Genomic DNA, 20511 nt, shown 5'->3' on the forward strand with positions numbered 1-20511 from the left:
CATATAAACTCTCTAAATAGACTACATGTCATATTAAACATCATTAAACAGTATATAAACTCTCTAAATAGACTACATGTCATATTAAACACTCTGAATAGACTACATGTCATATTAAACAGCATATAAACTCTCTAAATAGACTACATGTCATATTAAACAGCATATAAACTCTCTAAATAGGCTACATGTCATATTAAACAGTATATAAACTCTCTAAATAGACTACATGTCATATTAAACAGCATTAAACAGTATATAAACTCTCTAAATAGGCTACATGTCATATTAAACAGTATATAAACTCTCTAAATAGACTACATGTCATATTAAACAGCATTAGACTCTATATAAACACTCTAAATAGGCTACATGTCATATTAAACAGCATATAAACTCTCTAAATAGACTACATAGACTACATGTCATATTAAACAGCATATAAACTCTCTAAATAGGCTACATGTCATATTAAACAGTATATAAACTCTCTAAATAGACTACATGTCATATTAAACAGCATTAAACAGTATATAAACTCTCTAAATAGGCTACATGTCATATTAAACAGCATATAAACTCTCTAAATAGACTACATGTCATATTAAACAGCATATAAACTCTCTAAATAGACTACATGTCATATTAAACAGCATTAAACAGTATATAAACTCTCTAAATAGACTACATGTCATATTAAACAGCATTAAACAGTATATAAACTCTCTAAATAGACTACATGTCATATTAAACAGCATTAAACAGTATATAAACTCTCTAAATAGACTACATGTCATATTAAACAGCTGAATAGATAAATGTCTCTCTAAATAGACTACATGTCATATTAAACAGCTAAATAGACTACATGTCATATTAAACAGCATATAAACTCTCTAAATAGACTACATGTCATATTAAACACTCTGCTACATTAAACAGATTAAAGACATGTCATATTAAACACTCTAAATAGACTACATGTCATATTAAACAGCATTAAACAGTCATATAAACTACATGTCATATTAAACATGTCATATTAGACTACATGTCATATTAAACAGAATAGACATATAAACTCTCTAAATAGACTACATGTCATATTAAACAGCATATAAACAGTAAATAGACTACATGTCATATTAAACACTCTGAATAGACTATGTCATATTAAACACTCTGAATAGACTACATGTCATATTAAACAGCATATAAACTCTCTAAATAGACTACATGTCATATTAAACAGCATATAAACTCTCTAAATAGACTACATGTCATATTAAACAGCATTAAACAGTATATAAACTCTCTAAATAGACTACATGTCATATTAAACAGCATATAAACTCTCTAAATAGACTACATGTCATATTAAACAGCATATAAACTCTCTAAATAGGTTACATGTCATATTAAACAGTATATAAACTCTCTAAATAGGCTACATGTCATATTAAACAGCATATAAACTCTCTAAATAGACTACATGTCATATTAAACAGCATATAAACTCTCTAAATAGGCTACATGTCATATTAAACAGTATATAAACTCTCTAAATAGACTACATGTCATATTAAACAGCATTAAACAGTATATAAACTCTCTAAATAGGCTACATGTCATATTAAACAGCATATAAACTCTCTAAATAGGTTACATGTCATATTAAACAGCATATAAACTCTCTAAATAGACTACATGTCATATTAAACAGCATTAAACAGTATATAAACTCTCTAAATAGACTACATGTCATATTAAACAGTATATAAACTCTCTAAATAGACTACATGTCATATTAAACAGCATTAAACAGCATATAAACTCTCTAAATAGACTACATGTCATATTAAACAGCATTAAACAGTATATAAACTCTCTAAATAGGTTACATGTCATATTAAACAGCATATAAACTCTCTAAATAGACTACATGTCATATTAAACAGCATATAAACTCTCTAAATAGACTACATGTCATATTAAACAGCATTAAACAGTATATAAACTCTCTAAATAGGCTACATGTCATATTAAACAGCATATAAACTCTCTAAATAGGCTACATGTCATATTAAACAGCATATAAACTCTCTAAATAGACTACATGTCATATTAAACAGCATTAAACAGTATATAAACTCTCTAAATAGACTACATGTCATATTAAACAGCATTAAACAGTATATAAACTCTCTAAATAGGCTACATGTCATATTAAACAGTATATAAACTCTCTAAATAGGCTACATGTCATATTAAACAGCATTAAACAGTATATAAACTCTCTAAATAGGCTACATGTCATATTAAACAGCATTAAACAGTATATAAACTCTCTAAATAGGCTACATGTCATATTAAACAGCATATAAACTCTCTAAATAGACTACATGTCATATTAAACAGCATTAAACAGTATATAAACTCTCTAAATAGACTACATGTCATATTAAACAGCATATAAACTCTCTAAATAGACTACATGTCATATTAAACACTTAAACAGTCATATAAACTCTCTAAATAGACTACATGTCATATTAAACAGCATTAAACATAGACTATGTCATATTAACTCTCTAAATAGACTACATGTCATATTAAACAGCTATAAAAATAGACTACATGTCATATTAAACAGCATAAACAGTAATAAAACTCTCTAAATAGGCTACATGTCATATTAAACAGTATATAAACTCTCTAAATAGGCTACATGTCATATTAAACAGCATATAAACTCTCTAAATAGACTACATGTCATATTAAACAGCATATAAACTCTCTAAATAGACTACATGTCATATTAAACACTCTGAATAGACTACATGTCATATTAAACAGCATTAAACAGTATATAAACTCTCTAAATAGACTACATGTCATATTAAACAGCATATAAACTCTCTAAATAGGCTACATGTCATATTAAACAAAGACATCATAAACACTCTGAATAGACTACATGTCATATTAAACACTCTCTAAATAGACTACATGTCATATTAAACTCTCTAAATAGACTACATGTCATATTAAACAGCATATAAACTCTCTAAATAGACTACATGTCATATTAAACAGCATATAAACTCTCTAAATAGACTACATGTCATATTAAACACATTAAACATGTCATATTAAACAACTCTCTAAATAGACTACATGTCATATTAAACAGCATTAAACAGTATATAAACTCTCTAAATAGACTACATGTCATATTAAACAGCATATAAACTCTCTAAATAGACTACATGTCATATTAAACAGCATTAAACAGTATATAAACTCTCTAAATAGACTACATGTCATATTAAACAGCATTCTGAATAGACTACATGTCATATTAAACAGCATTAAACATATAAAACTCTCTGAATAGACTACATGTCATATTAAACAGCATTAAACAGTATATAAACTCTCTAAATAGACTACATGTCATATTAAACAGCATTAAACAGTATATAAACTCTCTAAATAGACTACATGTCATATTAAACAGCATATAAACTCTCTAAATAGACTACATGTCATATTAAACAGTATATAAACTCTCTAAATAGACTACATGTCATATTAAACAGCATATAAACTCTCTAAATAGACTACATGTCATATTAAACAGTATATAAACTCTCTAAATAGACTACATGTCATATTAAACAGCATTAAACAGTATATAAACTCTCTAAATAGACTACATGTCATATTAAACAGCATATAAACTCTCTAAATAGACTACATGTCATATTAAACTCTCTAAATAGACTACATGTCATAAACAGCATATAAACTCTCTAAATAGACTACATGTCATATTAAACAGCGTATAAACTCTCTAAATAGGCTACATGTCATATTAAACAGCATTAAACAGTATATAAACTCTCTAAATAGGCTACATGTCATATTAAACAGCATATAAACTCTCTAAATAGACTACATGTCATATTAAACAGCATTAAACAGTATATAAACTCTCTAAATAGGCTACATGTCATATTAAACACTCTGAATAGACTACATGTCATATTAAACAGCATATAAACTCTCTAAATAGACTACATGTCATATTAAACAGCATATAAACCTCTAAATAGGCTACATGTCATATTAAACAGTATATAACCACTCTAAATAGACTACATGTCATATTAAACACTCTGAATAGACTACATGTCATATTAAACACTCTGAATAGACTACATGTCATATTAAACACTCTGAATAGACTACATGTCATATTAAACACTCTGAATAGACTACATGTCATATTAAACACTCTGAATAGACTACATGTCATATTAAACACTCTGAATAGACTACATGTCATATTAAACAGCATATAAACTCTCTAAATAGACTACATGTCATATTAAACAGCATATAAACTCTCTAAATAGGCTACATGTCATATTAAACTCTCTAAATAGACTACATGTCATATTAAACAGCATTAAACAGTATATAAACTCTCTAAATAGACTACATGTCATATTAAACAGCATTAAACATATATAAACTCTCTAAATAGACTACATGTCATATTAAACAATAGACTATATATTAACTCTCTAAATAGACTACATGTCATATTAAACAATAGTATATAAAACTCTGAATAGACTACATGTCATAAACACTCTGAATAGACTACATGTCATATTAAACACTCTGAATAGACTACATGTCATATTAACTCTCTAAATAGACTACATGTCATATTAAACAGCATATAAACTCTCTAAATAGACTACATGTCATATTAAACAGTATATAACCACTCTAAATAGACTACATGTCATATTAAACACTCTGAATAGACTACATGTCATATTAAACACTCTAAATAGACTACATGTCATATTAAACACTCTGAATAAACAGTATATAAACACTCTGAATAGACTACATGTCATATTAAACACTCTGAATAGACTACATGTCATATTAAACACTCTGAATAGACTACATGTCATATTAAACACTCTGAATAGAAACATGTCATATTAAACACTCTGAATAGACTACATGTCATATTAAACACTCTGAATAGACTACATGTCATATTAAACACTCTAAATAGACTACATGTCATATTAAACACTCTGAATAGACTACATGTCATATTAAACACTCTGAATAGCACATGTCAAAAACACTCTGAATATATGTCATATTAAACACTCTGAATAGACTACATGTCATATTAAACACTCTGAATAGACTACATGTCATATTAAACACTCTGAATAGACTACATGTCATATTAAACACTCTGAATAGACTACATGTCATATTAAACAGCATTAAACAGTATATAAACTCTCTAAATAGACTACATGTCATATTAAACACTTAAACAGTCATATAAACTCTCTAAATAGACTACATGTCATATTAAACAGTATATAAACTCTCTAAATAGACTACATGTCATATTAAACACATGAATAGACTACATGTCATATTAAACTCTCTAAATAGACTACATGTCATATTAAACACTCTGAATAGACTACATGTCATATTAAACTCTCTGAATAGACTACATGTCATATTAAACAGCACATGTCATAAACTCTGAAATAGACTACATGTCATATTAAACACTCTGAAATAGACTACATGTCATATTAAACAGCATATAAACTGAAATAGACTACATGTCATATTAAACACTCATATAAACAGTATATAAACTCTCTAAATAGACTACATGTCATATTAAACAGCAATAAACATGTCATATTAAACACTCTAATAGACTACATGTCATATTAAACAGTCATATAACACTCTGAATAGACTACATGTCATATTAAACACTCTGAATAGACTACATGTCATATTAAACACTCTGAATAAACTACATGTCATAAAACACTAATAGACTACATGTCATATTAAACACTCAATAGAACATGTCATATTAAACACTCTGAATAGACTCTAAATAGACTACATGTCATATTAAACAGTATATAAACTCTCTAAATAGACTACATGTCATATTAAACATATAAACTCTGATTAAACATGTCATATTAAACTCTCTGAATAGACTACATGTCATATTAAACACTTGAATAGACTACATGTCATATAAACACTCTAAATAGACTACATGTCATATTAAACACTCTGAATAGACTACATGTCATAAAACACTCTGAATAGACTACATGTCATATTAAACACTCTGAATAGACTACATGTCATATTAAACACTCTGAATAGACTACATGTCATATTAAACACTCTGAATAGGTAATGTCACAAACACTATATGTCAAAACACTCTAAATAGACTGCATGTCATATTAAACACTAATAGGTTACATGTCATATTAAACAGAATAGACTATAAACACTCTAAATAGACTACATGTCATATTAAACACTCTGAATAGACTACATGTCATATTAACACTCTGAATAGACTACATGTCATATTAAACACTCTGAATAGACTACATGTCATATTAAACTCTCTGTCAATAGACTACATGTCATATTAAACACTCTGAATAGACTACATGTCATATTAAACACTCTGAATAGACTACATGTCATATTAAACACTCTGAATAGACTACATGTCATATTAAACACTCTGAATAGACTACATGTCATATTAAACACTCTGAATAGAACATGTCATATTAAACTCTCTGAATAGACTACATGTCATATTAAACAGTATATAAACTCTGAAATAGACTACATGTCATATTAAACAATAGACTACATGTCATAAAACACTCTAAATAGACTACATGTCATATTAAACACTCTGAATAGACTACATGTCATATTAAACACTCTGAATAGACTACATGTCATATTAAACACTCTGAATAGACTACATGTCATATTAAACAGTATATAAACTCTCTAAATAGACTACATGTCATATTAAACAGACACATATATTAAACTCTCTAATAGACTACATGTCATATTAAACACTCTGAATAGACTACATGTCATATTAAACACTCTGAATAGACTACATGTCATATTAAACACTCTGAATAGACTACATGTCATATAAACACTCTGAATAGACTACATGTCATATTAAACACTCTGAATAGACTACATGTCATATTAAACTCTCTGAATAGACTACATGTCATATTAAACACTCTGAATAGACTACATGTCATATTAAACACTCTGAATAGACTACATGTCATATCATATTAAACATGTCATATAAACACTCTGAATAGACTACATGTCATATTAAACACTCTGAATAGACTACATGTATATAAACACTCTGAATAGACTACATGTCATATTAAACAATAGACTACATGTCATATTAAACACTCTAAATAGACTACATGTCATATTAAACTCTGAATAGACTACATGTCATATTAAACACTCTAAATAGACTACATGTCATATTAAACACTCTAAATAGACTACATGTCATATTAAACACTCTGTCATATTAAACAGCATTAAATAGACTACATGTCATATTAAACTCTCTAAATAGGCTACATGTCATATTAAACAGCATTAAACAGTATATAAACTCTCTAAATAGGCTACATGTCATATTAAACACTCTGAAATAGACTACATGTCATATTAAACACTCATTAAACATGTCATATTAAACTCTCTAAATAGGCTACATGTCATATTAAACACTCTGAATAGACTACATGTCATATTAACACTCTGAATAGACTACATGTCATATTAAACACATATAAACTCATGTCATAAAACAGAATAGACTACATGTCATATTAAACACTATTAAACAGTATATAAACTCTCTAAATAGACTACATGTCATATTAAACACTCTGATTAAACATGTCATATTAAACTCTCTAAATAGGCTACATGTCATATTAAACAGCATATAAACTCTCTAAATAGACTACATGTCATATTAAACAGCATCTGAAAATAGACTACATGTCATATTAAACACTCTGAATAGACTACATGTCATATTAAACTCTGAATAGCATATAAACTCTGAATAGACTACATGTCATATTAAACAGCTATAAACTCTCTAAATAGACTACATGTCATATTAAACAGCATTAAACAGTCATATAAACTCTCTAAATAGACTACATGTCATATTAAACAGCATATAAACTCTCTAAATAGACTACATGTCATATTAAACACTCTGAATAGACTACATGTCATATTAAACAGCATATAAACTCTCTAAATAGACTACATGTCATATTAAACAGCATATAAACATGTCATATTAACACTCTAAATAGACTACATGTCATATTAAACACTCTAAATAGACACATGTCATATTAAACTCTCTAAATAGGCTACATGTCATATTAAACAGCATATAATAAACTCTGAAATAGACTACATGTCATATTAAACAGCAATAACATGTATATAAACTCTAAATAGACTACATGTCATATTAAACAGCATATATAAAACTCTGAAATAGACTACATGTCATATTAAACAGCAATAAACATGTCATATAAACTCTCTAAATAGACTACATGTCATATTAAACAGCATATAAACTCTCTAAATAGACTACATGTCATATTAAACACTCTGAATAGACTACATGTCATATTAAACTCTGAATAAACTACATGTCATATAAACTCTCTAAATAGACTACATGTCATATTAAACAGCATATAAACTCTCTAAATAGACTACATGTCATATTAAACTCTCTAAATAGACTACATGTCATATTAAACAGCATATAAACTCTCTAAATAGACTACATGTCATATTAAACAGCATATAAACTCTCTAAATAGACTACATGTCATATTAAACAGCATATAAACTCTCTAAATAGACTACATGTCATATTAAACAGTATATAAACTCTCTAAATAGGCTACATGTCATATTAAACAGCATATAAACACTCTAAATAGACTACATGTCATATTAAACACTCTGAATAGACTACATGTCATATTAAACAGCATATAAACTCTCTAAATAGACTACATGTCATATTAAACATGTCATATAAACTCTGAATAGACTACATGTCATATTAATAGACAGTCATATAAACTCTCTAAATAGACTACATGTCATATTAAACACTTAAAGACTACATGTCATATTAAACACTCTAAATAGACTACATGTCATATTAAACAGCATAATAGACAGTAATACTCTCTAAATAGACTACATGTCATATTAAACAGTATATAAACTCTCTAAATAGACTACATGTCATATTAAACAGCATTAAACAGTCATATAAACTCTGAAATAGACTACATGTCATATTAAACAGCATTAAACAGTATATAAACTCTCTAAATAGACTACATGTCATATTAAACAGTCATATAAACAAATAGACTACATGTCATAACACTTAAACAGCATAAAACTCTCTAAATAGACTACATGTCATATTAAACAGCATTAAACAGTATATAAACTCTCTAAATAGACTACATGTCATATTAAACAGTCATATAAACTCTGAATAGACTACATGTCATATTAAACAGCATATAAACTCTGAAATAGACTACATGTCATATTAAACAGCATTAAACTACAGTATATAAACTCTCTAAATAGACTACATGTCATATTAAACAGCATTAAACAGTATATAAACTCTCTAAATAGACTACATGTCATATTAAACAGAATATATATAAAACTCTCTAAATAGACTACATGTCATATTAAACAGCTGAATAAACTACTGTCATATAAACACTAATAGACTACATGTCATATTAAACACAATAAACAGTATATAAACTCTCTAAATAGACTACATGTCATATTAAACAGTATATAAACTCTCTAAATAGACTACATGTCATATTAAACAGCATTAAACAGTATATAAACTCTGAAATAGACTAATGTCATATTAAACAGCATATAAACTCTGAAATAGACTACATGTCATATTAAACAGCATTAAACAGTATATAAACTCTCTAAATAGACTACATGTCATATTAAACAGCATATAAACTCTCTAAATAGACTACATGTCATATTAAACACTCTGAATAGACTATGTCATAAACTCTCTAAATAGACTACATGTCATATTAAACAGCATTAAACTAAACTCTCTAAATAGGCTACATGTCATATTAAACAGTATATAAACTCTCATAAATAGGCTACATGTCATATTAAACACATTAATAGACTAGTCATATAAACTCTCTAAATAGGCTACATGTCATATTAAACAGCATATAAACTCTCTAAATAGGCTACATGTCATATTAAACAGCATTAAACAGTATATAAACTCTCTAAATAGGCTACATGTCATATTAAACAGCATATAAACTCTCTAAATAGGCTACATGTCATATTAAACAATAGCTATTGTCATATTAAACAGTATATAAACTCTCTAAATAGGCTACATGTCATATTAAACAGAATAGACTATGTCATAAACTCTCTAAATAGGCTACATGTCATATTAAACACTCTGAAATAGACTACATGTCATAAACAGCATATAACCACTCTAAATAGACTACATGTCATATTAAACACTCTGAATAGACTACATGTCATATTAAACACTCTGAATAGACTACATGTCATATTAAACACTCTGAATAGACGACATGTCATATTAAACACTCTGAATAGACTACATGTCATATTAAACACTCTGAATAGACTACATGTCATATTAAACACTCTGAATAGACTACATGTCATATTAAACAGCATATTAAACTCTCTAAATAGACTACATGTCATATTAAACAGCATATAAACTCTCTAAATAGGCTACATGTCATATTAAACAGCATATAAACTCTCTAAATAGGCTACAGGTCATATTAAACTCTCTAAATAGACTACATGTCATATTAAACAGCATTAAACAGTATATAAACTCTCTAAATAGACTACATGTCATATTAAACAGCATTAAACAGTATATAAACTCTCTAAATAGACTACATGTCATATTAAACAGTATATAACCACTCTAAATAGACTACAGGTCATATTAAACTCTCTAAATAGACTACATGTCATATTAAACAGCATTAAACAGTATATAAACTCTCTAAATAGACTACATGTCATATTAAACAGTATATAACCACTCTAAATAGACTACATGTCATATTAAACTCTCTAAATAGACTACATGTCATATTAAACAGCATATAAACTCTCTAAATAGAGTACATGTCATATTAAACAGTATATAAACTCTCTAAATAGGCTACATGTCATATTAAACAGTATATAAACTCTCTAAATAGACTACATGTCATATTAAACAGCATATAAACTCTCTAAATAGGCTACATGTCATATTAAACAGTATATAAAACACCACATGTCATAAAACAGCATAAACAGTCATATAAACTAAATAGACTACATGTCATATTAAACACTCTGAATAGACTACATGTCATATTAAACACTCTGAATAGACTACATGTCATATTAAACACTCTGAATAGACTGCATGTCATATTAAACACTCTGAATAGACTACATGTCATATTAACACTCTGAATAGACTACATGTCATATTAAACACTCTGAATAGACTACATGTCATATTAAACACTCTGAATAGACTACATGTCATATTAAACACTCTGAATAGACTACATGTCATATTAAACACTCTGAATAGACTACATGTCATATTAAACACTCTGAATAGGTTACATGTCATATTAAACACTCTGAATAGACTACATGTCATATTAAACACTCTGAATAGACTACATGTCATATTAAACAGCATTAAACAGTATATAAACTCTCTAAATAGACTACATGTCATATTAAACAGCATATAAACTCTCTAGACTACATGTCATATTAAACACTCTGAATAGACTACATGTCATATTAAACAGCATTAAACAGTATATAAACTCTCTAAATAGACTACATGTCATATTAAACAGCATTAAACAGTATATAAACTCTCTAAATAGACTACATGTCATATTAAACAGTATATAACCACTCTGAATAGACTACATGTCATATTAAACACTCTGAATAGACTACATGTCATATTAAACAGCACATAAACTCTCTAAATAGACTACATGTCATATTAAACAGCACATAAACTCTCTAAATAGACTACATGTCATATTAAACACTCTGAATAGACTACATGTCAATTAAACAGACTATATAAACACTCTGAATAGACTACATGTCATATTAAACACTCTGAATAGAACATGTCATATTAAACACTCTGAATAGACTACATGTCATATTAAACACTTAAACAATAGACTACATGTCATATTAAACACTCTGAATAGGCTACATGTCATATTAAACAGTATATAAACACTCTGAATAGACTACATGTCATATTAAACACTCTGAATAGACTACATGTCATATTAAACACTCTGAATAGACTACATGTCATATTAAACACTCTGAATAGACTACATGTCATATTAAACACTCTGAATAGACTACATGTCATATTAAACACTCTGAATAGACTACATGTCATATTAAACACTCTGAATAGACTACATGTCATATTAAACACTCTGAATAGACTACATGTCATATTAAACACATAATAGACTACATGTATATTAAACTCTGAATAGACTACATGTCATATTAAACACTCTGAATAAACTCTCTAAATAGACTACATGTCATATTAAACACTCTGAATAGACTACATGTCATATTAAACACTCTGAATAGACTACATGTCATATTAAACACTCTGAATAGACTACATGTCATATTAAACACTCTGAATAGACTACATGTCATATTAAACATAAACTTCTGAATAGACTACATGTCATATTAAACTCTCTAAATAGACTACATGTCATATTAAACACTTGAATAGACTACATGTCATATAAACTCTCTGAATAGACTACATGTCATATTAAACACTTAATAGACTAGTCATATAAACACTCTGAATAGACTACATGTCATATTAAACACTCTGAATAGACTACATGTCATATTAAACACTCTGAATAGACTACATGTCATATTAAACACTCTGAATAGACTACATGTCATATTAACACTCTGAATAGACTACATGTCATATTAAACACTCTGAATAGACTACATGTCATATTAAACACTCTGAATAGACTACATGTCATATTAAACAGCATATAAACACTCTGAATAGACTACATGTCATATTAAACACTCTGAATAGACTACATGTCATATTAAACACTCTGAATAGACTACATGTCATATTAAACACTCTGAATAGACTACATGTCATATTAAACACTCTGAATAGACTACATGTCATATTAAACACTCTGAATAGACTACATGTCATATTAAACACTCTGAATAGACTACATGTCATATTAAACACTCTGAATAGACTACATGTCATATTAAACACTCTGAATAGACTACATGTCATATTAAACACTCTGAATAGACTACATGTCATATTAAACACTCTGAATAGACTACATGTCATATTAAACACTCTGAATAGACTACATGTCATATTAAACACTCTGAATAGACTACATGTCATATTAAACACTCTGAATAGACTACATGTCATATTAAACACTCTGAATAGACTACATGTCATATTAAACACTCTGAATAGACTACATGTCATATTAAACACTCTGAATAGACTACATGTCATATTAAACACTCTGAATAGACTACATGTCATATTAAACACTCTGAATAGACTACATGTCATATTAAACACTCTGAATAGACTACATGTCATATTAAACACTCTGAATAGGTTACATGTCATATTAAACACTCTGAATAGACTACATGTCATATTAAACACTCTGAATAGACTACATGTCATATTAAACACTCTGAATAGACTACATGTCATATTAAACACTCTAATAGACTCTGAATAGACATGTCATATTAAACACTCTGAATAGACTACATGTCATATTAAACACACTCTGAATAGACTACATGTCATATTAAACACTCTGAATAGACTACATGTCATATTAAACTCTCTGAATAGACTACATGTCATATTAAACACTCTGAATAGAACAGTCATATTAAACACTCTGAATAGGCTACATGTCATATTAAACAGCATTAATAGACTACATGTCATATAAACACTCTAAATAGACTACATGTCATATTAAACTCTCTAAATAGACTACATGTCATATTAAACAGCATATAAACTCTCTAAATAGACTACATGTCATATTAAACACTCTGAATAGACTACATGTCATATTAAACACTCTGAATAGACTACATGTCATATTAAACAGCATTAAACAGTATATAAACTCTCTAAATAGACTACATGTCATATTAAACAGTATATAACCACTCTAAATAGACTACATGTCATATTAAACTCTCTAAATAGACTACATGTCATATTAAACAGCATATAAACTCTCTATATAGACTACATGTCATATAAAACAGTATATAAACTCTCTAAATAGGCTACATGTCATATTAAACAGTATATAAACTCTCTAAATAGACTACATGTCATATTAAACAGTATATAACCACTCTAAATAGGCGACATGTCATATTAAACAGCATATAAACTCTCTAAATAGGCTACATGTCATATTAAACAGTATATAACCACTCTAAATAGACTACATGTCATATTAAACACTCTGAATAGACTACATGTCATATTAAACACTCTGAATAGACTACATGTCATATTAAACACTCTGAATAGACTACATGTCATATTATACACTCTGAATAGACTACATGTCATATTAAACACTCTGAATAGACTACATGTCATATTAAACACTCTGAATAGACTACATGTCATATTAAACACTCTGAATAGACTACATGTCATATTAAACACTCTGAATAGACTACATGTCATATTTAACACTCTGAATAGACTACATGTCATATTAAACACTCTGAATAGACTACATGTCATATTAAACACTCTGAATAGACTACATGTCATATTAAACACTCTGAATAGACTACATGTCATATTAAACACTCTGAATAGACTACATGTCATATTAAACACTCTGAATAGACTACATGTCATATTAAACACTCTGAATAGACTACATGTCATATTAAACACTCTGAATAGACTACATGTCATATTAAACACTCTGAATAGACTACATGTCATATTAAACACTCTGAATAGACTACATGTCATATTAAACACTCTGAATAGACATGTCATATTAAACACTCTGAATAGACTACATGTCATATTAAACACTCTGAATAGACTACATGTCATATTAAACACTCTGAATAGACTACATGTCATATTAAACACTCTGAATAGATTACATGTCATATTAAACACTCTGAATAGACTACATGTCATATTAAACACTCTGAATAGACTACATGTCATATTAAACACTCTGAATAGACTACATGTCATATTAAACACTCTGAATAGGTTACATGTCATATTAAACACTCTGAATAGGTTACATGTCATATTAAACTCTCTAAATAGACTACATGTCATATTAAACAGAGTGTGAAACTAGACTTGTAGGGACTTAAAGCATTTAGCTTTCAAACAGCATTTAGTTTTATTAAGTAATTATAGTCTATGAATGTACTAAGAATGAAATAAAAATGAAAGGGAAAATGTGTTTTTAGGCTCAGTCTACAGTGCTTTTGAATTCATTTTTAGAAACAGAGTCTGTGGCTTCAGGCTGATGTGATGGTGCCTGGAGAGCAGACCAGCAACAGAGAATCTCCTCTCCATGCTTTCAGAACCACTGGGGATGCTAAACACCCTTCGGGCCACTCTTACCAGGCTGAGTTGTTTATATATACAGTATATATATTTATATATATATACTGTAGATAGATAGATAGATAGATAGATAGATAGATAGATAGATAGATAGATAGATAGATAGATAGATAGATAGATAGATAGATAGATAGATAGATAGATAGATAGATAGATAGATAGATAGATAGATAGATAGATAGATGGATGGATGGATGGATGGATGGATGGATGGATAACCCAATCAAAAGGGAAAGTTAGATGAAAGTGGGAATATGCCAGGCCTATTGAGCCAAAATCAATTATGGCCTATTGTATAGAAAATAGAACAAAAATTAAGGAAACTTTTAAGAAATTATTTGTTTTGTTCATAAATACTTTGCTACAATGACCCACGAGCTACCCACCTCATTCCTTTCTGTTACCATGTGCACATAGTAAGTACACCACCATGCTTTAAGGATATGTGTCTTTTCAGATTCCACAATGATTCTTTAGTTGTGGACACTACATCACCACACTCCCTCTCATGCTCTTGGGCCTCATCTTTGTAAATCACCTTGATTTTTCACCTGTGTGTTTTATCAGTTTCTTTCTGAAAATATTTAGTGAACTCCATGACAGTAGCTAAAGCAAGGGGCTATAACAGCACACAAATAGACTGCAAATGCATGCTGGGCCAGGCATGCCCTGAGCTCGTGAAGTGAGTGCTACTCGAGTGAAATTGGAGCGGGCTAAAAGGCCAACGCTCCAGCCTTTGGGAATCTCGCTCCGCCCTCCAGTCAAATTGGGAACGCTCCACTGTACACTCCGCTCCAGCTCCGCTCCACTGTACACTCCGCTCCACTGTACACTCCGCTCCAGCTCCGCTCCACTGTATACTCCGCTCCAGCTCCGCTCCAGCTCCGCTCCACTGTACACTCCGCTCCACTGTACACTCTGCTCCACTGTACACTCTGCTCCACTGTACACTCTGCTCCACTGTACACTCCGCTCCACTGTACACTCCGCTCCAGCTCCGCTCCACTGTACACTCTGCTCCACTGTACACTCTGCTCCACTGTACACTCCGCTCCACTGTACACTCCGCTCCACTGTACACTCCGCCCCACTGTACACTCTGCTCCACTGTACACTCCGCTCCACTGTACACTCCGCTCCACTGTACACTCCGCTCCAGCTCCGCTCCACTGTACACTCCGCTCCAGCTCCGCTCCACTGTACACTCCGCTCCAGCTCCGCTCCACTGTACACTCCGCTCCAGCTCCGCTCCACTGTACACTCCGCTCCACTGTACACTCCGCTCCACTGTACACTCCGCTCCACTGTACACTCCGCTCCAGCTCCTCTCCTCTGTACACTCCGCTCCAACTTCGCTCCACTCACTTACTCTGGTACAGTGTAATACACAAGTGAACTAGTATAAGTGCGTAACCTTTAACCTTGTCTTTCACTCCCCTCTCAGTGATGAGAAGTGGTAACTATTACCTGTTTGAGACGGACAGTGAAGAAGAGGAAGAGGAGGATAAAAATGAGGAAGAGCAGCCCAAGAAGTCTGCATTTCAGGTTCGAACGTAGGAAAGCATCCCTTTACCACTGTCCTGCATTGTCAGAATAGTGATTTTTGTCCAGTAATAACAGTTGGATAGTCTTTTTATGTGCATTTTTTCTTTCTTTCTTGATTATTTAAACGGTACTGCTTGCTTCTATTTCTGTTCGAACCGATTTCTAATGTGTGATTGATCATGTCACAAACAGGTAACAAGTCTAATTACCAAATGTTGTTTGTTCTCTCCGTACTTAACAGTTTTCTCTCCTTTTAACCAAGTACCAACTGCTAACATTCTTTTGTCGTGAGTTGTTTTTGTTTCGGGCCTTTATTTGTGACAAATCTTATGGTCTTCTAACTCTCACCCCTGCTTTGTCCCCCTCTGCCTTGCTGGCTTTAACAAAGTCTATCATTAAGCTGCCCAAAGCTAGTCTGCAGTATATAATGAGGGCAGCCAAGGTACTCTCACAACTAGGTCTCTATCTTGTATTTCCCTTTTTGTATGCTGTGACTATCCTTGACCACTCCAGTCCAAGCCACTTTCTAACGACATTAAATGCATTTTCCCCTCTCACTCCAATACATGACCACGATGTCAGTAAAGTTCTGTTCAAATACCACAGCCGCGCCTCCATTTCACAAGATGATGCCGAGTCATGACAAAATGGCGGCCGCTGATGATGCATGCAGTTGAAATTCAGTGAACTGTGTTGCTCTTCTGTTTCTGGCGTAGATCTCCTCCCTGTGTGTGCTTTGGGAGAGAGATGTGCACGTGTGGTGGTGGGTGGCTTTTCTTCCAGGGTAATTCTCTGTGGAGTTAAGACTGTGTCTTAAACAGGGTTGGGATCGATACTATTTCAGTTGGGTCAATTTCAGGAAGTAAACTGAAACGTACTGAACTGAAATGGAATCAACCCTAACCCATCATTTAGGCCATCATTGTAAATAATAAATTGTTCTTCACTGACTAGCCTAGTTAAGTAAAGGTTACATTTAAAAAGTCAAATGTAAACCCCTGTTCTCAAACTAGGTATGGTGGGTTGTGTTCATCTTTAGGGGCACTTTATTCAATCGTAAATGCCATTTTTGGTCCCATCTACATAAACAAATTCCCTTACATCCCAATTCATTCATCCTCTGCATTGTGTACTTTGTCAATGGTTTTAGCGTTTTCCTGGTTGGTTGACTAGGGTATATTCTCTCTGGCTGCCTAATTCGGACACATTTCCTACACTCATTTCAACTCAACTCTTCGGTTTTGAGTGTGTGAGCAAAATTTGGGCCACGTTGCTTGACTTTTGATAAAGCACACCAATGGCAAGTCTGTCAACATGAACCAGACTCGCTAAAAATCAAATCTCTTAAAGGACGGGTAAGTGGCCCAATTAAGCAGCCAAACAGTCCCTCTTGGCCACATGGTGTTTGATCAGTAGTCCACCAGTGTGGTTGTTAACATCCACTCCCCACAGTTTGTTTACCACGCCTGGATGACCAATTCCAAGACGGCCATGAAGGAGCGCAGCAAGGAGAAACGCCGCTTCTGGAAGAAATACACTGAAGGGAGCAGCAGCAAGTCAAGGACAGAGGACCTGGAGGAAGGTATGATGCGCAGACCCAAGTTGTCATTGAAAGCAGATGAAAATAATAGGTTTTTAGTCTCCTCCATTTCTGGTGTAACCAGACTGAACACTGTGTAAATAGCCTGGTGTAACCAGACTGAACATTGTGTAAATAGCCTGGTGTAACCAGACTGAACATTGTGTAAATATCGTAGGAGATTTAATATGCTAGCAGTTCCTCTGGGAAACCTGCCCCCACCTCCCAATGTTTTATTTTGTACTTCTTTTACTCCTTTCCCAATTTCGTGGTTTCCAATTGGTAGTTACAGTCTTGTGCCATCGTTGCAACTCCCTTACGGACTTGGGAGAGGCGACGGTCGAGAGCCATGCGTCCTCCGAAACACGACCCTGCCAAGCCGCACTGCTCCTTTAACACACTGCTCACTTAATCTGGAAGCCAGCCGCACTAATGTGTCGGAGAAAACGCTGTACAACTGGTGACCGAAGTTAGTGTGCATGCGCCCGGCACGCCACAAGGAGTCGCTAGAGCGCGATGGGACAAGGACATCCTGACCGGCCAAACCCGCCCCTAACCCGGACGATGCTGGGCCAATTGTGCACCACCTCATGGGTCACCTGGTCGTGGCTGGCTGCGACACAGCCTGGGTTCGAAGCCGGGTCTGTAGTCACGCCTCAAGCACTGCGAACGCTACGCAACTCGGGAGGCCTCTCACCTCCAAATGTTTACCCTTGTCTCGCCGCAATCCGTCCATGCTGCACTTGTTGTATTACAGTATGTTTGACCCTCTCAGGTTTTCTCGTTATAGGCCCTAGACTAGCTATGAATGGGTATGTTGTGCCCTTTTTCTGTTCAAGAGCGCCTACTTAACGATTTGCTGCATCCCCAATGGGAGACATGATGTGTCCAGTCCACAGTCCCGCCAAGTCCCCCCTCCTTCCCTCTCTACTCCCCCTCCTTCCCTCCCTCCTCCCCACAGCCCAGCTCCAACTCCAGGCAGGGCCAAGGCATTCCTGGGTCTGAAAGGTAGGACGCCATGTTTGATTAGACATGGTCAATTCATCCCATATGAAGGCTGGACTGACTGTGGACATGGCTGGAATACAGTACAGTCTCTCAGTTCAGCCAAATAGTTTTACATGAGGTCTGCGAGAAGACCACACAGTCTTACATGCTGACCAGACCGCTCGCGCGCATGGGTCCACGTGCACCACCGAGAGCATGTTGATTATGTCCCGTGATCAGGACACCACGAGTTAGGAATATCAAAATGAACTCTGAACCAACTATATTAATTTGGGGACAGGTCGATAAGCAAACATGTATGACAATTTAGCTAGCTAGCTTGCTGTTGCTAGCAAGTTTGTCCTGGGATATAAACATTGGGTTGTTATTTTACCTGAAATGCACAAGGTCCTCTACTCCGACAATTAATCCACAGATAAAAGGTCAACCGAGTTGGTTTCTAGGAATCTCTCCTCCTTCAGGTTTATTCTTCTTCTTTGGACTTTATATGGCGGTTGGCAACCAACTTTAAGGTGCATTACCA

General features: G+C 32.2%; 1 protein-coding gene across 2 annotated transcripts in view; it reads left to right on the forward strand.

Annotated features, from left to right (window-relative positions):
- Positions 1-20511, forward strand: part of LOC115120143 (piezo-type mechanosensitive ion channel component 2-like) — a 103242-nt gene that overhangs the window by 57572 nt on the left and 25159 nt on the right. For both annotated transcript variants that reach the window (XM_065006954.1, XM_065006955.1), the window contains exons 26-27: positions 17301-17401; positions 18854-18983. In XM_065006954.1, coding sequence (XP_064863026.1) covers positions 17301-17401; positions 18854-18983 — 231 coding nt within the window. The remainder of the gene's footprint in view (positions 1-17300; positions 17402-18853; positions 18984-20511) is intronic.

This window comes from Oncorhynchus nerka, linkage group LG22 (genome assembly GCF_034236695.1).
Source record: "Oncorhynchus nerka isolate Pitt River linkage group LG22, Oner_Uvic_2.0, whole genome shotgun sequence".
NCBI lineage: Eukaryota > Metazoa > Chordata > Actinopteri > Salmoniformes > Salmonidae > Oncorhynchus > Oncorhynchus nerka.